General features: G+C 45.3%; 1 protein-coding gene across 3 annotated transcripts in view; it reads right to left on the bottom strand.

The window, feature by feature from the left end:
* Positions 1 to 23238, bottom strand: part of CGNL1 (cingulin like 1) — a 177780-nt gene that overhangs the window by 24391 nt on the left and 130151 nt on the right. For 2 of the 3 annotated variants that reach the window (XM_030931447.1, XM_010374266.2), the window contains exons 9-12: positions 8077 to 8283; positions 6560 to 6664; positions 1219 to 1371; positions 124 to 294 (exon numbers count right to left, since the gene is read on the bottom strand). In XM_030931447.1, the coding sequence (XP_030787307.1) occupies positions 124 to 294; positions 1219 to 1371; positions 6560 to 6664; positions 8077 to 8283 (636 nt within the window). The remainder of the gene's footprint in view (positions 1 to 123; positions 295 to 1218; positions 1372 to 6559; positions 6665 to 8076; positions 8284 to 23238) is intronic. The other variant, XM_030931449.1, reaches the window with a different exon arrangement.

The raw sequence follows: 23238 nt of genomic DNA, 5'->3' as shown, positions 1-23238 counted from the left end.
GAATGAAGAGTCAAGCATAAAAGCTGTCTCACGAATCTACCCCCAGGTCCCTCACAGAAGAGTTTCAGGGCAAAGGATACTTTGGTAAGTGATAAAGGAAGAACTTATCTGGCCAGACATTACCTCATCCTGCATTTTCATGGCTGTCAGTCGGGACTTTTCTGCCTCCAGGGTTTTCTCCTTCAACTGTCTTTGCATTTCTGCGAGCTCCCTGCGATTTTTCTCCTTGTACTCATCCAGCTGGTTCTGGAGCTCCAGGGTCGATGTACGGGAGGCCTCAACAATGTCTGCCATCTGGAAGGAGTGACACGGGAGTGAGCCCACCCTGGGATGCTCTATCTGAGACCAGGGTCTGGGTCCCATTTCAACACACAGCACATCTCCTCTTTTCCCTTTCTTCTACGGCCCCTTCAAAGACAGCCCAGTGCCTGATCCTGAGCCAGCCAGGTGTGGGCACCTGTAACTTGGAAGCAGCATGGAGGAGTGAGCAGGTACGTCCTTTGGAGCCAGGCACACAGCCTCAGGGTCCTATGCCTGCTGTGCCACTTACCAGTACGTGACCGGGACACGTCGTTAACCTCTCTGGGCCCTGGCCGTGTCCGCACTGGAAACCTTACAGGGTTGTTGTCAGAATCAGTATCCACAGATACAGATAAAACTTTATCAGCAGATATAGGTAAAATTCTAGTTAGAAACAAAATAGTAAAGTGTCTGGTATATAGTACACGTCAGAAAACAGCAGACACTCGTGTCAGCTCCCAGAATACAGAAAGCCTGCCAGCTTTGTGCCTTTCCCCTTCTGGGCATGGTAGGGCAGAGAGGAGGAGAAAGAGCAGCAGCTACCGAGCTTTGAAGCTGCTTTCACACTCCTGGACAAGTAATAGAGATGCAAATGCAGAGAATCTGCACAGAGACATCGATTCTGATCCAGTTAACATTGGTTCCATATGCACTGACACACAGGCTACTTCTACTGACTGTTAAGAGGTGATTCTGGTGCCCAGAATCCAGAGAGTACTGGCATTCATGTTTTCTAGACCAGTTTCTCTGTATCTCTTCAACAAATCCAAAGAGCTGCCTCTGGCGATCTGCAAATCCCTGATGCTTTTGGGCCTAGACCTACTGCAGGTTTCCCAGGCTTTCACCAGACCCTCAGAGGGGACTGGGTCCAACAAAGGCATCTGGCCCTACATCCTCTTTCCTCCTCCAGCCCCTCACCTCCTTCTGCAGTTTCTCAATGGTCTTGCCCAGGTGCCACCGCTCATTCTCCATCTCATTCTTCAACCTTCTTAGCTGCTCCTTCTGCTCACTCTCCTCTTTGAGCTTCTCAGACAACTGCTCCTGCTCCTGGGTGGTCCGACTCAGATTTCTCTGCAAATGGCAGGGAAAGGACAGTGCTGTCATCTACCAACCAGGTAGCCACAGGAACGGGTATCACAGGGAACTTCACAGTCACACTGCAAAGCAATCAGATCTGTTAAATCCGTGATGAGGAAGAAGATCAAAATAAAGCCGTCACAGAGATAGAAGGACATTGTTGGTTCTGCAATTCAGGGACCAAAAAGGAAAGCTGACTTACCCAAAAACATCCACAGGAATGAAGGGGCAGACAAACAATGTGCTATAGGAATACATGGCCAAGGCTGCTGGTGGTGGGCATTCAGGATAGTGTCTGAAAACCTGAATGTTCATGCTTGAAAATCGAGGTCAAGTTGTATATTACAACAACCTAAACCTACTTGGCAATTTATGTCCTGTGACACGCAGCATCACACCTAATATTCCACTATTTACTGTGCTGTGCAGATGGTTCTTACAGTTAGAATAACTAAAAATGAATCACAAAGAGAACACTACCCCACAGAACAAAGGTCCACTTGGGTAAAGGCAGTTGTCATCAACAGAATCCACGAATTGGACTCAGACACAGGCAAAAAGGAATTTGGAAACGCACAGGTTGATGAACTTGATGAATAGAAGGTGTTAAATGGAAGAGACACTAGTCGGATAAAATACTAGTCAGGTAGGTGGTTATTTATTGAATCAGCACCAAATACTAGTGCCTACCATAAAATACAACCATCTTGAGTGCAATACTCCCCTTAGTTCCCCTGAGGCTCTCATCTCACAAAGTCACACAGACTTATGTTCTTTACGTAAACAACATGCAATTCCAAAATAAAATCCTAAAATATTATAGGAAAGTAATGGTGGTTTCTTAAAATGGCTAAGCATTAGGGCCATAGGTATCAGGATAAGAAGAAAAGGCACAGCTCGAAACAGAGCAACCTGACTCAAACAAAGACTGGATCATCTCAAAGACGTTGTCAGGCACTGAGGGCTGACTGTGGGCCACTACAGGAACAGCTCAGGGCCTACCCGGTCTTGTGTCCCTGCAGTGACTGCACAAGAACAATGGTTTATATTTGTACAGTGCTTAACAGTTTACAAGCTGCTGCCACAGGCAGTAACTCAGGATCTTGAAAACATTCCAAATCACTTCGGACTCTCCTGGTTTGCAGAGCATAGGAACAGATCTGCTCTGCCAACCACGTGACATGGGGCTAAAACACTACCTGTGGCGGCCTTCCGGTCCCTGGTCTCTGCTGGGCTGGCTGTACTTTGAGAAGCAGCCAAGAGAACCAAGATTAACAAAAGCTGTTAGGGAAAACATGGTGGCAAAAAGAAAGGTAATCAGAAGTTCAGTGTTGGGGGAATTAGCAGGAGTGGGCTCCAGCACAGCTGCCACTGGGCACCCAGCAGAAGCACAGTCAAACCTGGGGTTTCTGTTGATCGATGATTTAGCAGTGTTGGGGTAAAGGGTGAGGAGGAGTTATAGAACCAGTGAAGTATGGTATGGGACAAAACCCTCAAAACACGTGTCCCAAAAAATGTCAATTCATGAAAACAACAAATACAGAGGGCCCCCAATGGCTTCCTATAGAACCTTCAGGATCCAACTCATCCCCCTCCCCCTAGGAATCCCCCAGCCTCGCTTTCTCCTCCTTTTAGACCCCAATCCCAAGGGCTCCAGGCAGCAGACAAGCCAACCCAGCTCTACTCAGCCTCCATGTGGTTCATGCATGCATTTCTGCTCCACTCTTGGCTCAGGCAGGGCTGCCTGGCTCCTTCTCCTGAACCACGAGAGACACCACAGACTCACCACTCTGGGCCTAGGGTCCTGCCAACACCCCCACCCCAACACACACACATTGCCTAAAAGAACAGATTTGCTACATTATTTTTAAATTATTTCTTGTAGGCTTGCCTCTTGCAAGGTAGTAAACTCTATAAAGGCAAGGGAGAGATTTTCTGTCTATCTGGGTATGTTCACCATTAGGCATATGATAAACACTTAGCTGTTAAAAATGAATGCCTATCCCCAAAAGCGATCCCAAGGCTTCTTATGTTAGAATCACCAAGCAAGGATGGGATGCCCATACTTAAAATGTAGATTCTAGCTTTTTCTGATGGAATCACAATTTTTCTTAGCATGGAGTTCACAATCATTTGCATTTGAAAGCTCCCCAGATAATTCTAATATGTATTGAGGTTTAGAAACACTGTTTAGAACAACAGTCTGCCTCCTCCGTAATTCAAGAAATATGTTCCAATAAGTCACTGCTGAGAAAATGTCCCAAATTCACATGAAAAGAAGCAAACTTAGCAACTTTGCATTCCTCTGACCGTTCACGTGCACAGTGTCAGGAGTGAAATGCTCTGTAGCCACAGCGACTCTATTTCCAAGGCCAGCAATACAAGCTCATCAATGAATAATGAGATGAAAATTTAGGGAAAATATATCAGATTGGGGAATCCGAGACACAACATTGGTAGACATAGGGTGAGCGTCCTTGAGCTTGGGGACCATTATCTATAAACTGACGCAGACTTTTACCCTATGACTGAGGTCCTAATTAGCTCATATTAACAACAACCAAGTAGCAGGTAAGCCTACAGGTGTCAAGGAATGGGCAGCTTAACCAGAAGGAAGCTGGTCTTCGTGGAGTCCCTGCCACTCAGTGTCTGTGGGAAGCAACAGACAGAAGCCTTGGGCCCTTTTTCCTTCGTTGTCTCAATACTCAAAAGTCCAATGGGGTGGGAGGGAAAGCCCTAGGAATAACGTAAGCACTGTTATCCCTTCCTGAAGGAAAGAACTGTGGTTTCTCCAGCAAAGGTTTCTTTATTTCCCCATCTGCAGAAGGCACTTTTACGTAGAATCATAGATGCCTTGCCTTAAGTGCAGTTCCAGTAGCCCTAGATAGCAACACAGTCCTGAAGCAAGCGGTAGGGCACTGAGCAACCCAAGAATGGCATCTTTATGACCCTCTGCTACTTTTTAACTGAGTCATGGTAAATCAGACATAAATTTACCAGGGTCTTCAGCTACTATGTAAAGAAATCTATTTATCATACATGAAGATGCAATAGACTAATAGCACAAAGACTGAGAAAAATACCAGTTACCTTTTTCTTTCCTCAAGGGCTAAGGTCCCTTTGGGCTGCCAGCTTCAAGGACAAGAGGTACACAGAAAGAGCAACCAAACAAAAGGAGCTGACTATCTGGTTTCCAATTTTAAAGGAAACAAAGTATTTTACAGTGATGGTGCTTTTTTCATGGCATTGCTTTTAAGACCAGATAATTCAGCTAAAGACACTGCAACTGTCAGGCCCATTTTTAATTCTCGCCAGCTGCACTGCCAGTGGCTAACACAGCCACACACTGCATGAAGCACTCTCACCATCCCCACACCACTGGGAAAACAAGCCTCAACAAAAGTAACATGTCAGGGGTAATTTCCAAGGCAAGGCTACAGATCCAGAGGTGGGGTTGGGTGGGGATTACATTAACATCTTCAGGCCCCAAAGCCATCATCTGTTCTGAGCACTAAATTCACTCTGAGCGCAGTTTCCCAACTGGGGAACGACTTCCGTATGTGTGAAAAGTTCCTATTTGACCAAAGGAAAAGTTCTGAGAGACCCGTAGCTGCAGCTGGGACTTGGTGTGGACATACCATGAAGGTACAGATGTTTATCCCTATAGAGCACAAATGTGTTTCCTTTCTTCCTGCCCCCCAACCAGCCCACAGATTTAAACCCCACACTCTGGCAGCTGGGTTGGGTAACAGGAACCAACCTAAGCTTTAAACAGCAGCACAGCACAAGTGCCATCCACACAACATCAACCCCACAAGATTTTGTAATGAAGATCTAGATTTAAAGAAATAAAAAAAATCCAAAGTGAAGGCAGTCAGACATTGAACTCAGGGAAAAAATTGGGACTTTACTATAGGCAAACAGGAGTTTTGTCCCAAGAGGAGGAGAAGGCACAGACTTCTGATTGTGGGGGAGAGTCCCCAAGCTAGGCTGACCTGTGGGGATCCTTCCTCTCCTCTATACTCTAGGAGATGAAGCTGAATACTCTTCAGGAAAGCTGCAACTAGGCATTTACAAACCTGAACCTGACTCGGCTCTTAACACTTTTAATGCCCCCGCTTCACCTATCCCTGACTACAAGTGGGTCCTGCATGGAAAACTTTAACAGCCTTCCTCTTAGACAACTCTCAAAAACACTGGCTTCCACCTCCTCAGAAACCCACCTGAGAGACTTAAGCAGCATCCCGAGAGCCAATAGGAGGAGGACACACCTCCATCACCCTGAGGTCACCGTGCAAAGTCAATCAGAACTGCAGTACAGGCCTGTCTTCAGAATGTACTTCAAATGGGAAAATCTAATTTTCTAAGAACTTACTGATTTGGAATAGCGAGAGCTATCCAGTTTCAAGGAAGTGACCTCCGCCTGCCTCTCAGAATTGCCATCCTGCAGGACTGTGCTCTATAGAGCGCATTTGCCCAGAAGGGAAGGGAAATTGGCTTCTGCTGGAAAGCAGACTCCACACCGCCTCGGGGGCCAGTCCTGCCAGCCTTCTCACACAATTCATATTTTATCTTTGGAAAGCTGTCAAGCTCTTTAACGTCTAAACCGAGCTCTCTCCGCCTTGGCATTACTTTTTTTTTATTATTATTATACTTTAAGTTCTAGGGTACATGTGCATAACGTGCAGGTTTGTTACATATGTATACTTGTGCCATGTTGGTGTGCTGCACCCATCAACTCGTCATTTATATCAGGTATAACTCCCAGTGCAATCCCTTCCCCCTCCCCCCTCCCCATGATAGGCCCCGGTGTGTGATGTTCCCCTTCCTGAGTCCAAGCGCCTTGGCATTACTGACATTTGGGACCCGATCGTTCTTTGTAGTGGGTGCTGTCCTGTGCTTCGTAGGATATTTAACAGCATCCCTATCCCTGTTTTCCACCCACGAGACGCCGGTAGCATCTCCCCAGTTGTGACAACAAAACTGTCTTCAGGCATTACCAAAACCCCCTAGTTGGGAACTGCTGGTCTAGACAGATACTTCAAATGACTGAGTGGTTATTATGGGCGAAAGGGAGCTACCTGGAAAGAAAGGGCCAAGGACAGTCTCCACACGCCCCTCCGGTATTGCGTCTCTGTGCATTCTTCTTGAGGGAGTAACGACAACAGCCCTAGGTGTTTACCTGAGCAGCCTCCAGTTCATTCTCTAGGGCCCTCCTGGCTGACACAGCTTCTTTTTCTTCCCTTCTGGCATGCACAAGGGCCTCCTCTAATTGTCGTATTTCTCCCTACAATGAAACACTGGGTCAGTGTGCACTTAGATGTATGCTGTACCTATGAAACTGACTCAGTGGAATTAAATGAACACCAAAGACACCCATGACGTGGCAGTGGCTACAGTCACAACGCGCCTGTCACGGACCCAAGGCGGCACACGACAGCCGTGTTCTTGGATGTGTGTGCCTGTCTGCAGTTCCAGTTCTTAGCCAGGTATGAACATCCACATTATCTCGAGTGATTTTTTTTTTTTTTTTTTTTTTTTAGAGACAAGGTCTCACTATATTGCTCAGGCTGGTCATGAACTCCTGGGCTCAAGTGATCCCTCCCACCTCTCAGCCTCCCAAGTAGCTGGAATTACAGGCATGAGCCACCATGCCCAGCTGGGGTAATTTTTTTTTTTTTTTTAAATACAAATATCCGGTTTTATTCTTGGAGATCTGAAAACAGCAGGTATTGAATGGACCCCCCACACACAGTTTTATAAAAGGTATCCAGGTGGTCCTGACGGATGACTGCTATGGTTTGAATGCGTCCCCCAAAAAGCATATGTATATGTTGGAGGTTTAATTACCATTGTAATAGTCTGAAAAGGTAGAACCTTTACGGGGTGATGAGGCCATGAGGGCTCTGCCCTTCTGAATGGGCTCAAGCTGTCATCACACAAGTAGGTTGCCAGTCAATGGACAAGTGTAGCCCCCTTTGGCCAGTCAGTTCCCCACTCCACCTCTGCCCTTCTGCCATGTGATGCCATTCACACTGCGACACAGAAGGACAGCCCTCGCTAGAGGCTGGTATCTTAATATTAGCCTCCCCAGCTCCAGAATTGTGAGAAATCCATTTCTATTTTTCCTTAATTACCCCAATGTGGTATTCCATGACAGCAGCACAGGACAGACTAAGGCAGTGACCACGTGTATCTCCTCCTTCATTGTCAGCTGCCTCTTCCTACTGCTGAGAGTATGTCATCTCTCACTCCCAGCTTCCCACTCTAGAGCTCTGGCCAACTAGGTCACTGGCTTGTTCAAATCAGTGTCACTTCAAAAACATCAACTATGAGTTAAAAAAGAATACATAGTCTTGAGTGAGAATCAGTCTAATGGTGGTGTTAAGACAGCCTTTTCAGGTAGAGGCCTGTGCGAAGCCATGGAAGGCTGGATGTGTCTGGTATCTGGGTGCATGAGGATTCCTGTGCCTAGACCTGTGTCCCCACCTGACCTCACCCTCCCTGTTCCCAGGCCTCCCTGTCATGCCACTCCGGGGGGTAACAAAGAAATGGCTTGCAGAGAGGTTGTATTCACTAGTGTCTTGACCTTTCCAACTAAATTATGACAATAAATCCCTTCCCCACTTTTGAAATCAATTACACAGGAAAGAAGGAGCAGCAGCTGCCAAAGCTGGGCCTGGGCCCAGCGAGCCTCACCTCGTACTTCTTCAGCGTTTCCTTCGCCTTGGCTTCATCGCCTTTCAGGTCCTCGATCTGCCTTTGAAGCTGAGCAACTCTCTGCTCCAGCTCTTCGCTCCTTCCCTGCAGCTTCTCATTCTCTTCCTGCAGAAGCTTCACGCGCATTTCGGTCCCTGCCTGGTCTTGCTCTGAAGTGTTGCTCCTGCTGGCCAAGACCTCAACATTCTGTTAAAAACACAGAGCAAATGACCAAGGAGACCGGTGTCAAGGAGCTGTCCCCAAGCTGAGAGAATGGCTGGCATTTATGAAAAACCCATTGTGCCCACTCAGCCAGGCCCTGTGCTGAGCCAGGGGTCAGCAAACGGCAGCCTACAGGTCAAACCCAGCCCTCCACCTGTTTTGAAAAGTGCAGTGTTATTGGAACATAGCCACACCCATCCATTTGCACATTGTGGCTGCTTTCAAGCTACAACAGCAGGGCCAAGTGGCTGCAACCGAAACCCCAAAGCCTATGGTGTCACAAAGCCTAAAATGTTGACTCTCTGGCTCTTTTTAGAAAGAAAAAGTTTGCCAACCCTTGCCCGTGTTAGGATCCTTACATGGGATTTCAACCTTTTACCAATTCCAGAAGGTGAGTGCTATTCTTATCACCATCTTAAATATGAGGAAACTGACACTTGGATAGTTTAAGTAACTTGTCCAAGATCACTTAGGAGGAATTACATTCAGGCAGACTGAATCCAGAATCTGTCTTCATAACCCTCGCTTTCTGACATGCCCACTTCCCTGCCCCATTTGCATGGGCAGGGTCTTTTTTTCTAGACGGAGTCTCGCTCTGTCGCCCAGGCTGGAGTGCAATGGCGCGATCTCAGCCCACTGCAAGCTCCGCCTCCCGGGCACGTCATTCTCCTGCCTCAGGCTCCCAAGTAGCTGGGACTACAGGCACCCGCCACCACGCCCGGCTAATTTTTTGTATTTTTAGTAGAGACAGGGTTTCACTATGTTAATCAGGATGGTCGCGATCTCCTGACCTCATGATCCACCCGCCTCGGCCTCCCAAAGTGCTGGGATGACAGGCGTGAGCCACCGCGCCTGGCCCAGGCTTTTTAATAGAAGCTCTTGAGGAAGGGCAGCTTTGGAGTACAGGGTTTTTCATGTCCAGTAGAAAAGAGAAATTTAAATTAGCTTAAATTAGGATACAGTTCATAGTATAAGTTCTAGGTGTGCTGCACACAATTCACCACAGAAAGGAATGACAGTCTCAGGGTGGTTATTGCTGATTCCAGAGGTCACAGGGGCTTTGTATTCTTCGGTTTAGCAATTTGAAGTGATGTTAAAAAAGTGAGTTAACACTTGTTCTGTCCAGAGTTCCACCTCTGCAGGCAGATCTCTTGCCTGACCTCCATTTCTCCACTACTACAAAGATGCCAATATCAGCAAATCTTATGCCTACAACACAATGCTACAGACACCTGCAATAAAAGAAAGGCCCAGGGAGGACAAGGTTAGGCTTTGAAAGTCTGTATCACAGCCCACGTGGGAGAAGTATCTGCTAGAATTGCTCACTAGTATAGCCTTTGGATCTTTTGGAAAGATCTTTACATCTCTTAATAGTACAGTAAGCTTACTATCCTGAACCTAACCAGTTAGAGAGTTTCAGGAACCAGAGCATCGTTTCATGGCCCAAATGTTTAACTCTATACAACAGAGAAAGCCTATCAGAGCCAAGCAACTGAGTTAGAATGAAGTTAGCTGGCATTGCTAGGAGAAAACTAAGGTGTCAGACAGCTGGGATTTCTCAGGTCTATCAGGATATCATCTCCTAACGAAACCAGCAAGGGGACATGTCACAAAGATATACAGAGAAGAAATAAAGTGTGGTTGAAAACTTAAGGAAGGATCTAAAGAATCCAGTAACTGGTCAGACCAGGGAAAGAAAAAGTCTAAGTTGCCCATTTCTGCCCAAACTCTCCCATTAACATATGAGACAAAGTTACAGTTATCAAGACAGGGCAGTACTGGCATGAGGGTAGGCATAGAAATCAATGAAACAGAATTGGGAGTTCAGAGATAAACCCCTACATTTATAGCCAACTGCTTTTCAACAAGGGTGCCAAGACAATTCAATGGGGGAAAGAATAGCGTTTGACAAATGGTGCCATGACAACTGGATATCCACATGAAAAAGAATGAAGTTAGACCTCTTCCTCATACCATATGCAAAAATTAACTCAAAATGGATCATAGGCCCAAATGTAGAATCTAAAACTATAAAACTCTTTAAATACAGGAACAAATATTTGTGCCCTTGGAGGCAAAGGCTACTTAGCTACAACACCAAAAGTACAAGTGACAAAGAACGAACAGATAAATTAAGCTTCTTCAAAATTTAAAAGTTTTGTGCTGCAAATGATGCCACTAAGAAAGTCAAAAGACAACTGTCAGAATGAGAGGAAACACAAGTCTTATATCTAATAAAGGACTCATATCCAGAATATATAAATGATTCTTTAACTCAGTAATAAAAAGATTTAAAACCCCATTTTAAAAATGGAGGCCAGGCGCGGTGGGTCATGCCCATAATCTCTGCACTTCAAGAGGCCCAGGTGGGCGGATCATTTGTGGTCAGAAGTTCAAGACCAGCCTGGCCAACATGATAAAACCCCATTTCTACTAAAATACAAAAATCAGCCAGGCGTGGTGGTGCACACCTGTAATCCTAGCTATTTGGGATGCTGAGGCAAGAGAACTGCTTGAACTCCGGAGGCAGAGGTTGCAGTGAGCCGAGATGGGACCATTGCACTCCAGCTTCGGTGACAGAGCAAGACTCCATCTCATAAAAAAAAAAATAAATAATGGGGAAAGGATCTGAACAATATACAAAATCCAATAAGCATATGAAAACATATTCAACGTCATTAATCATTAGGGAAATACAAATTAAAACCATAATGCAATACCACTCCACATCCACTAGGCTAGCTACAACAAAAAAGACAGATAATAACAAGTATTGGGGAGAATTTAGAGGAATTAGACCCCTTACACATTGCTAGTAGGAATGTAAAATGGTGCAGCTACTTTAGAAAACAGTTTGCCAGTTTCTCAAAATGTTACACAGAGTTACGGTACGACCTGGCAATTTTACTCCTTGGTATATAGCTAAGAGAAATAAAAACAAAGGACCAGGCACAGTGGCTCACACCTATAATCCCAGCACTTTGGGAGGCGGACAGATTACCTGAGGTCAGGAGTTTGAGACCAGCCTGGCCAATATGGTGAAACCCTGTCTCTATCAAAAATACAAAAAAACAGCCAGGCGTGGTAGTGGGTGCCTGTAATCCCAGCTACTTGGGAGGCTGAGGCAGGAGACTCACTTGAACCCAGGAGGCAGAGGTTGCAGTGAGCCAAGATCACGCCATTGCACTCCAGCCTGGGTGACAAGAGTGAGACTCCATCTCAAAAAAAAAAAAAAAGAAAAGAAAAAGAAAAAGAAAAAAACATATATCCACATAAAAACTTGTACATGAATGTTTATAGCAGCATTATTCACAGTCTCCAATAAGTGGAAGCAATCTAAATGTCCATCAAACAGTGAATGGGTAAACAAAATGTGGCATATCCATACAATGGAATATTATTTGGCCATTCAAAGGAATGAAATACTGATACACACCACAACATGGATGAACTTTGAAAATATTATCCTAAAGAAGCCAATCACACACACACACACAAACCCATATTAACATTTATATGAAAGTCTGGAATAGTAAATCTACGGAGACAGAAAACAGATTAGTGATAGCCCAGTGCTGCTACAGGGAGGGATATGGGGGAAGGGCCAGGAGTGACTGCTAATGGGGATAGAATTTCTTCTTAGGGGTGACAAAAATGTTCTAACATTGACTGTGGTGATGGTTATACAACTGTGTGAACATACTAATACCACTGAATTGTATACTTTCAATAGCTGAAGTATATGAATTACATGCTATATGAATTATATCTTAATATAGCTATTTAAAAAAAAAAAAAGGTAAACAAAAGTTAAGGGAAACCTGGGGCTGGAGTAGGGATGGTGGAGAGAGATGATGCATTTACCCCAGTGGTCTGGAGGTTTGCTGAGATGTTAGAGAGGGGAAGAAGAGGCCCAAGACCATCTGCCCAAAGCTTTCAGTAAAGCAAAGAACACTTCCATGTGTGGTCAGCACCCTTTCATTCACCCAGAAATCTCAGGAAGAATGAGAATACTGAATAACAGACCTGGTTTAACCTGGATTGGGGCCTAACTAGCACCTTAGCATGTTAGATAAGGGAACCTGGACTGAACTGTGATGTTTAGAACTTGGCATGCAAGTTCTTCACTCAGCTTATGGCTGGCAGGGATTTATTCCAATCCTAACTTTCAGTGGCATGGCCTGAGTATGACTCTAGCAGACCTTGTGTGTATTGAGACACTTAGTCCTTTTTTATTATTATTTGTAAAGTGATACTATGTTTTTCTCTATGTCTTCACATTATGTTTACAAATAATTTAACATGAGCCTGTGTTAGCAAATCTTCCGAAAAGTCCTCTCCCATTTTCATGCTTCCGCACCCCCACACACCCAGCTCACTATATCAAGCCCACAGAAGAAACTTTCCTTTCCTGAAACCATACCTAATTCACCTGCAGTAGTCATGGAACCTAAAATAAAAATCCTATCCTTCTGTTCAAGGCAAGTACTACATGTAAGTTCTTCTCCATGACTTCCCAGTGAAGAAAAAAAACATGGCGGAGAGGACCTTCAAAGTTCTCCCAGCTCTGAAGTGCTCTGATGCTTGCATCTATGTATCATCTTTTCCAGACGAGACTTTGTGTCTCATGGATGTGGCAAAGGCAGCAGAACTGCACCAAGACAGAGCTGGTAAAGAGCAACTCAGGTCGACGGTCCCTGGGGACAAGTACTGCTGAAGTCATTGAAGTTGCTGGTGTTATGTTTCTACGATTCTCTGATCCCAAGTCCTCTATGTCATAACAATATTAGAGAGGAAGCACCATCATAAATAAAACCAAAAAGCACACAGTTTTTAATAATTCATTTGGCTATATCATATCACCTATGTGATGTCTGGTTTTAAAAGAATTATATGGATTTGCATTTCAATATTTTAACTATTATTCACTTGTACAGGTAGTCGATTCCTCTGCCACTCCAAAAAGTTGGAAACACCACATCAGATTCATCACCACGAAGGCAAAAGTAACAAAACTGTGCCATTTTCTATCATTTTTCAAGGTTGGATCATCACTAAAAATTACACCAAGATTATTTTTTCAGCTCTGAGGCAGCCACGTCAAAAGGTTTGATAACACAGTGTGTGTAATGTGAGGAAACGTGTTCTCATCGACTGTTGGTGGGGCTAGAAACTGGTATGAGGCTCCTGGACGGCAATTTGGTAGTATCTATCAAAATGACAATGTACATTTCCTTTGAACCGGAAACTTATCGTCTCTCATTTTATCCCACGTGTGTGCAAAATGACATATACATGAGATTATTCATTGCAGCAATTTAATAGCAAAAGATTGCATACTACTAAAGGCCAATTAGGTACTAGTTAAATAAATTACATCAGGTCAATGGTATCTTGTGCAGCTGGGAGAAAAAAAGAACAAGAAAGTGAGGAAAAAGCAAGAGACAGATTAGTAGACATGGCATGCTTCTGTGCGTATAAAAAAAGGTAAGGAGGGATAAAGATGTATTTACTTAGCTACACAAGAAACTGGTAACAATGACTGGCTATGAGGAAGGAAACTGGGGCTATGTGGAAAACAGCAGAAGAAAGTTTTCAATTGCAAACCCTCTGGTAATTTTTAAATTTTGAACCATGGAAATTCAACATGTATTACAATTTTTTAATATAAATATACATTTTCTTTTAAAAGACTGACCATCAATGGTCTCAGGAACTCAGAGAACAACCCACCTCCTCGGCCAAGTTCTCACCTCCTCCAGCCTCTAGAAACCCTTCCTTTGTCTTTTCATGGGTACTTCTGGGCCATGAAAGATAGCGGAGCCGGAGCCCCAGGAGCAGCTGTACAAACAGAGCATAGCGCCAACTCTCCCACGCCGGTTTACATAGTTAAGCAATTCCTTTTCACCACATATAGCTGGGAGAGTGGAAAAGGCCCAGATGGCCCAGGACTTGCAACTACACGAGTGCTTCCCCAACTTTTCCACTCCAGCAACCCTAAGGCAAAGGAGTCCAGTGTGGGGTTATGAGAGACATCCAAGGGACTGCAAAGAACCGCTTTCAAGGCTTGGATTTTTCCATTATAAATGAATCTAAATTTTGCATCCAACACCATAGCATTTTTCATTCTACTATGTCTCTTTTTACATTAAGGATACTGTGTTCTTGGTATTCCAGGAAGTGGTGTCACTTTTATCATGTGACTTTGCCAAGCACTCTCCTCCTTGCCCACCCAGCACACAGACACATGTCCCATCCTGAGTAACACAGACATAAATCGCCTCAAGAATGGAATTCTCATTTATACTTCTAAAAATGCTTCTCTATCTGTTTAGAGGAAACAGCAAAGGCTCTGAAGTCAGCCAGATCAGATCCACACCCAGGCTGTGCCTCTTGCTGGACCTTCCACAGGGCCTGGCCTCACAGAGCCTTCGTTTCCTCTCTGAAGAAGGGGGATGAATTGCCCACCTCGTACATTATTGTAAATAGCTAGTTAAATGGGATGACAGCTCTTGTGGTAGCCCTTGTGATTACTGCTAGGCCAACTGAACTCACATCTGCTTAAGGGAAGACTTCACACAGCTTACCAGCTGTGGTTCCAAATCGTCACACTTGGCTTCAGGCCACTACCTGCACATTTTTTACCAGCTGAAAAAATCAAGCCTAGACTTCTCAAAACAGAGAACTGAGGTCTTCTAATAGTCCTTCCAGGGAGACTGCACTGCACAAATAAGATGACACCCATCTGATTTCAAAGGTAAGTCGGGTTTCTTGGTTGGCTAATTTATTAAAATCTTAGCCCCATTTCCCAGTCGAGGGATGGTGTGGTAAACTGATGACATCTAAGAAAAACATTCTTCTAAAACAACCAAACAGCATGCTTCAACATGCTGAACTGCTAAATTTCCATTACTTTAAAAATAGTTGACTTTTAGCCATATGCTCCAATTACCAATTTTAAAAGAATGAAAAAAGAATTATAACAATTGTATCACACATACGCAAGAGAGTGAAATCCCAGTCTTTGCCATACCGCCATTCATTGCAAATAATCACCTGCCTGCAGGCCGGCACATTTTCCACCTTTTCATGGGTTAACACCCACATTTAGAAGTGTTCCCACTGGCCCCTGGAGCCACAGGAGATGAGCACAAAACCCCCCATGGCACCATAAATGGCCCCATCTGCATGTTCTGCCTGACTCGGGAAGCTGAGGAGTGCTCATTGTAGGAACACGGACCCGACACCTCGGATAGGCTCACTCCTGATGGACAACAAGTCACCACACAGGGCGAGGGCCTCCTGCTTGTCCTAGTGCCGACCCAATACACAGACATATCAGGTTTTACTAATTAACACCCACCCCTGCACAGCCGGCTTTTGTTTCCTTTCTGTCTCTCTTTTTTGCTGAATGAGTGAAAACAGCTGAGGCGTGGAGGCTGGGGCATCCAGAGAATGGAATGTTCGTATCAGTTCCATCTCGCTGGCCACCCCCACGCCCCAGTGTGTTGGGGCTGCAGGCTCCCAGCTGAGAGGTACTAGAAGCGTCCCCTAGGTCAGCTCATCTGCTGGGAAATGACTGTCTTCTCACCACCATGGCTGTGGATGTCTGCTTTCATTTGCACAATAAGGGCCTGGGTCACAATAATGCATCCCTTCCTCACTCGGAGAGTGTTAGGAACCAAGTTCCCCGTATTGTGTCTTCAGCTTCCCCCTCAACTGAGCAAAGGTCAACTATCCAGGTACCGAAACAGCATATATTTTAGTCTTAACTAGCATACTTCATCCCTTCTCCCAATCATTTGTTAATTTCCGTGGCATAAGGTCTCTAATCTTGGGCTTCTCAAATTTTAATGAATTACCTAGAGATCTCCTTAAAACACTCATTCTGACTCAGGAATTCTGGAGTGGGACCCAGGACTCTGCAGTTCTAACAAGCTCCCAGGTGATGCCAATGATGCTGGTCTGTGGATACCCCTTTGAGCAGTGAGGTCTAGGCTGATGGGACCCTTCTCAGTTCTCAGGACCTTCCTGCAGAGATTTGAGCTGAGCTCCTAACTGGTCAAATCCTTTATGCTTCCTGGTAGGACTCTCAGTGCCTGGGATTCGACGTCAGGTGGCTTGTGCACTACTGCAGGCTTTGCAGCCAGCTCACATTGCAACCTTCCTTCTGAAAGCTCTTGCCCCCTCTGAATTCAGTTCACATCCTTAAAGAAGGTATAATCGGTAATACCTAAACAGATCAGAAAATCAAAGAAGAAAGAGATACAAATCTTTAAAAAGTCGAAATTCTTTTAGTAATGTAAAGTGATGGGTTCCTTCCTTCCTCCTTTTTGATTTGCCTACTTACCATTTTTTGGGCAAGAGGGGGTTGAGCCATTGCAAAATATGTTTAAATCCCATGCTCCAAGAAGAACATCAGAGTTTCCAAATTTTCTCTCACTGTATTTATCAAAATTGCCAACACCAATCTCTGCCGACATAGCTACAGTTCAGAACTCAGTTGGTTATACAGTGATAAGCTCTTTTTGTTTGTGTTTGGGGGGGATGCAAATAAATAGTGCATGGGAGAGAGGGAAATAAATGTGGCAAAGGAAGTGGCAAAGAAGTAGAGGGTATTCATCACCCAGGTCCCAAATATTTCCAAGGAAGAGTTGATTCCAATGCCAAAAATCGTACGGATCAATATTCAATTTCTTTTTGTTAAAAGATGTGAATTCTAGACCAGACCCCGCTAACAATTCACGTATGATGACAACAGACAAATCATTTAACTTCCATCTGCCTTCACTTTACCCCTCTGCAACACGAAAGGGTAAGTCTATCTCGTTTCAATGTCCTGGCCAGCTCTAACAGTCTGGGATTCTAGAATGAACTTGAAGAAGTCACGCAGCATTGGAATTCAATGAGCTAAGACGACTAGAGGTTTTACTCCTACTGCCTCATGTTTACATTTTATTTTCAAATGCTGCCATTTAAACCATCTGTAACAATGTCCCTGCCACAGCATCTAGAGGTGAGGACCATTCTCTCCTTATGGTCACTAACCTGCCATACTCGTGGAGTTTACATATACCTTGCTTAATGAAGATTTTATTTACAGCCTGTGTTTTTGTTGTCCTGGTGGCAATTTTCTTGCTTACAGAACAACCTAAAAGATAATCCCTTTTAATCATATTCAATTACCCAGTTTTTCCTATAGCAACTCAGTGACTAGATAGGTTAAAAATGTCTCTGGTTTTCTTCATAATGTCCTTAGGAAATAAGTCAACATGCTTCCCTTTAAAAAACTAGTTAAGATTCCCTCTCAGAGTGGCCTGTAATGAAGATATAGGTCCAAGACAAAAGTTACGACAATAAAATCCTCACATTTGCTCACAGATGCATTTGACACACAGTAAACCTGCAGAGATACCCGAGATGAAAATTAAAATACCTGTGACCACAATACACTGCAACTAAATAGACGTGGAGCAGTTAAGTGATTTGACTTTTCCGAAACACAACATGCTCCATAGTTCAAGTCTTGTTCTGTTTATACAAAATGTCCAGAATAGGCAAATCCATACAGACAGAAAGTAGACGAGTGGTTGCCAAAGGATGAGAGAAAGGGGGAATTCAGATGAAAGGGGCTTTATTTGGGGTGATGAAGATGTTCTAGAATTAGATAGTGGTGGTGGTTACCCAAATTGTGAATATATAAAAACCACTGCAGTGCACACTGTAAAATGTTTAAAATGAATTTGTGTTATATGAATGTTATCTTCATAAAAACAAAAGAAAACAAAAAGAGTGCAGGCCTTGGAGTCAGCAGACCTGAACTGGTCCTGCTTGTTCTTGTTGAAACTTCAGTTTTCTCGTTATTCTAAAAATGAATTGAGACATTATGCAAAGCACCTAGCAATGTTTCAGACACACAGTAAGACCTCAGTCAATGACCGCAATACCTTAAGGTTAGGCAGACAAAAGTCACACACCCAGGACTTGAACCCGGTTCTGACTCCTTGCTTGTGACCTCTGCTAGTTGCGACCAGGCTCTTCCAAGTGGGGGCAGTAGCTTGAGGGAAAATGTGTTTCTCTGAAACACAGCCTTAGACCTTCCATTGTGCCTTTGCTTTATTTTTTTAACACCACTCCTTGGAAAAATTCTTACAAAATGTTCCCCAGTTTCCAGGAGATACAAAGAGCCTTACATCATATTTCTAAGACACCATTTCCCTCACCATGAGAGCCACAGTCTAAGCTAACCTTGTGACCAGCATGTAAAAGTTCTGTTTATAGAACCCAACATGCCCCTGCAGTGCCGTTCGCCTTCAAGGAGCTGCTGGCTGGAGGATGGGACTCCACCCAGACAATGCCCTGTTTCCAGGGCTCTGCGTCACTTGGAAAATATTGGGGGATGAGAGCCGGGTAAACGCAAGGGTTAGAGTCCCAGTTAGAGCGCTGTCACAGACAGACCACATGGCTTTACAAATGATTACAAATCAGCTTGCTGTCAGCACACACATGTCCAACAGGTTCAACAGGATTTTTGAAGAAAGAAGATAAACAAGCTGCCAGAGGCTCAATCTGGAAGCTCACAGGCCCTACTCCAGTCCACAGTTCTGCCCTGCACCCCTGCCCAGAAGTCTTGTTATTTGTGAAAACGGGTCCTTCAGCTTTCCCATTTTGCTGCTACCATATATCCACAAATGCTGAAAGAGTCAATCCTGAATTACAGAAATCACACCATTTTCAGAACTTAAATACAAATGCTGAGGCCAAGAACTTTCAATCCAATGACGTTTCTCATTAGTGCCTCCCTGCAGCCCCAAACAAGACCAAATTTCCATGTAGAAAGCTGTCAACTTTTCTCTTTGCCCCACACTTCCACGGCCACCGGAGCGATGCTAAGCAGGGACTGGAGAAAGAAAAGGACATGGCCTCCGTAGGCAAGAGCCTGGGCCAAGACTGCTATAAGTGTTTAGGCTGACTCTGGCACACACAGGGTTAAGACACCTGACAAGAGTGACCTTTATTATTTCCTCCTTTAAAGTAGTAGGCTGTTCCCTGAGACAGAGCTGAGTAGACCAGGCTCCTACAAAGCCCACGGTCCCCTGGTTCCTCCTTGCAGGCCAGGCTACCCGGCTCAACAGCCAGCTCTAACTGACTGGCAAGGGGAACAGGGCCAGAATAGAAACGTCCTGATCCTGGTATAGTCACCTGACCACACTGAGGTTTTTGTGCAAGTAACAACTTCTCTGAATCGCAGCTCGGCTTTCTTAAAAAGCCGTGTCCTTAATGGATCCATTCAGGGCACGGATCAAGAAAAATGAAAGATAATGGGGCCAAATGTCAAAGGAGGAGTCGCTGTATAGACAGCAAACAGTGTCCAGGAAGGAACTACCATGTACCACCCAGAAGTTACAGAGCATAAATCACAGATTTCCGTCTATACAGAGGACTTGAAGGAGGTGTGGTGACTTTTTGGCCCTCATCCTCTTAGAGCAATTGTTTCCCAGTCATGCTGTTGGCAAGACTCACTCAGTCCCTCCTTTTCTGAATGGAGAATAAAATGTCACTCCCTCCCTCAAAAAAGCTGGGACAGACAGAGGGGGAGGGATGGAGTAACCAAGTCTAATCTAAGACCTTCCCCAGGACTGCTCTAGGGCCAGCCCTCATCTGTTTTAAAAAGGAGCCATCTTGGGGTGCTGACCAAACAGGCCCCATGAATCACTGTGTGGATCATTAGTGCTGTTCACCTAATACTTCCAGTTCTTCTCTCCTCCAGGCACGTCCATCTGCTTTCCTGCCCCCTTGAAGTCAGGAGTGACCATGTGACTAGCTTTGGCCAAGGAAATGCGAGAAGTGGCATGTGTCATGTCCAGGTACAAGCTCCAAGAGCCCATTAGTAATTTACCATATCCTCCTCCTACCCCACTGCAGAGACCGCCAACACCTGGGTCCCCCAGAGACTCAGGAACAAAGCAACTAAATCCAACCCTGCCATGACTGGATGTGTAGCATGAGCAAGAAATAAGCTTTTCTTCGTGAAGCTATAGAGCTTTGGAGGCTGTTTATTATTGCAGCATCATCTAGCCTATCACATCACGTAAAGACCTACTATTATACTTGTAGATTCAACCCACCTAGTTCACATCCATTAAAAACAAAACCTGGAGTTCATCACAAGCTTCAGCCCCAAGGACAAGTGGGGCTGTAGCAAGGAAAGAGCCCGGGCTCCCAGAGTCAGACAGACTTGAGTTTAAATCCTGGCTCAGCCGCCCACCAACCATGCAACTCTGAGCCCATCAATTACCTTTTATTGAGCTGTAATCGCCTCCACTTTGAAAGGGCAATGATAGCACCTGACATACAGGGTGGCAGTGAGGATGAAATGTAACGTGTGTAAAATACATAGCATGTGGCCAGGCGTGCACTGTGCACTGAGTAAACAGGAGTGATTCTGCTAACCCTCGTCATCGTTATCATCATCATCGTCCTGCTGTTGTCAATGACCAGCAGTGAACCCAGAGGTTCTGTTTCCTGCTCTGTAAACTGGAAGAGCAATGCCATGCCACTCCCAGCATGAGAGTATCTAAGGAAGTACTCAGCGCAACGCCAGGCAGGGCACGGGGGCAGCTGCTCAATAACTGTGAATACCCCATACCACTCTGATATGATTTGGCTGTGTCCCTACCAAATCTCAACTTAAATTGTATCTCCCAGAATTCCCGAATGTTGTGGGAGGGACCCAGGGGAAGGTAATTGAATCATGGGGGCCGGTCTTTCCCGTACTAGTCTCGTGATAGTGAACTAGTCTCACAAGATCTGATGGGTTTATTAGAGGTTTCTGCTTTTGTGTCTTCCTCATTTTCTCTTGCTGCTGCCATGTAAGATGTGCCTTTTGCCTCCCACCATAATTGTGAGGCCTCCCCAGCCATGTGGAACTGTAAGTCCAACTAAACCTCCAACTAAACCTTCCCAGTCTTGGGTATGTGTTAATCAGCAGCATGACAACAGACTAATACACACCCCTTCCACTCCAAGCCTTTAGCCAGCCTGCCCTGAGCGAGCCCTGGAACACTGCAGGCTGATGAAGCTGCAACACCTGCCCCACACACATCGGGGGCCCAGCCCTCAACTGATCCACTCTGGGCTTCAGGTTGCCCTCCAGGACCTATCTAATGAGAGTCTCACTCCCTCCACCCCTAGCCAAGTCACCTGCTGTCATTTACTGGACCACAAGCACTGCATCTGCCAGGGTACTCTGACCTTGGGGACCCCAGCCTAACCCCTAAGATACCCACATCTACCCAGGTGACTCGTGATTTTGAGAAGCCCTCTTGGGTATGAGTCACAGAGACTTGGTCCATCCCTGGGGCCAGCTCATCAGGAGTAGGGGGAGGTCCCCTGCCAAGGCTCCTACTGACCTACTGTTGAGGATCTGGAGAGCCTGGCAGCCCCTGCCTGGCCCTGGCTTTGACAATTAATGGTGTTATAGCAAGGCTCTGCGGAGTAAGACTTCACATCTAGGAAAATCTGCCATGTGCCACAAAATCCCTGGTCACACACTAAAAGCATCCCACATTGTGCATCCTTAGGCGGTAGCTTAATGAAATGCTATGCCTGGTACTGACGTATCCCAACCGCACTGGGACCTCTGAAAGTGGCCTAAATAGAAGGAACACTGGAGGCTGAGCAGGAGTGGGTGTCTTGGTCCCAGGGCAGCCCCTGGGTCGGTCTGTGTGACCTGAAGCAGCCACAACTTCTCCAAGCCTCATTTCCATGACTATAAAATGTCACAGAAGAGAATCCAATTAAGCATTGAAGTACCCACCACTGATCGCCTACAGTCACTGAATGTACAAGTTGAACAAGGTACAGTGCCATTTGTAAAGAGCTTAAAGTCCTAGAGAGAGTTCAACATGTTCATAAGTGAAATCTAAGTAATCACTGCCTGAAGACAGGCGCATGAGCACACTGGTCTAAGGTCTCTAAGGTCATAGCCATCTCTGCGATTAACTGCACGGCAGATAAAGGTTATTTCCTCTCTCTGACCTACCAAAGTTTCCATTTCTCCAGATAAGTTAAAACAGGCCTGTATTTCATTCATCTTACCCATTTATAACGTCACAGAGCATCAGCATTATTTGAGACACCAACTTTCTCAGGTTGAAACCTTGATTTCAATTTCCAACACTTCCTTCTACATTCCCCCGCTATCTCTGGAAGATAAGCAGCCATTCAGTCTCTGCTCTGGGGGCTGGAAACACACTGCCTCTCAAAACAAGTCTTTCCATTTTCCCACAGCTCTCAGGCATGGAAACTTCTCCTTCACACTGAGCTGATGTTTGCATTCCTACAATATCACTGAGACCAACCAAGGATGGTTTAGTGAGACCTTCTTCCAAATGAGAGCCTTTCAAACACTTAAGCCCACCCTCATACCATCCTATCTTTCTTTTCCTCTTAGGCTAAACTGTCCAAAGTCCTTCCTCACTTACTGGCAGGTTGTACCAAGTCTTCTCTCAAAGCATGGGGGCCAAAATCAAAACAATGCTCCCTGCAAATTGCAAATTGGGCCTATCAGCATCCTGATTACCAACTGCTCTAGGCTCCTAAACAGTCTCCCAGAGAACAGAAGAGTCAGACCCTACACAGAGGCTGGAGATAAAACCTGGGGCTTGAACTAAAGACTACCAACCAAAGAAAGGCCCCACCACCTCTAGACACGCAGACACCCACGGCACCCTTCCCAGAACTTCCCCTCTGTGAGTGCCGCTGCAGGATCCATGGGGGCAGTCAGGGCACTGCTGCTGGGGTCCCACTCCTGCTCCCATCTCTTCCTTAGCTGTCAGTCCCTTTCCTCTTTCCTCCCCATCTAGGTGCCTCCAATAACCCTCTGGCTCCTGGGCAGTTCTCAGATGGCTCCTAGAGGTCACCCCTTGCCCTAACCCC

This window comes from Rhinopithecus roxellana, chromosome 5, assembly GCF_007565055.1.
Source record: "Rhinopithecus roxellana isolate Shanxi Qingling chromosome 5, ASM756505v1, whole genome shotgun sequence".
NCBI lineage: Eukaryota > Metazoa > Chordata > Mammalia > Primates > Cercopithecidae > Rhinopithecus > Rhinopithecus roxellana.
The sequence above is the reverse complement of the archived record's forward strand: the minus strand, read 5'-3'. Positions and strand labels throughout refer to the sequence as shown.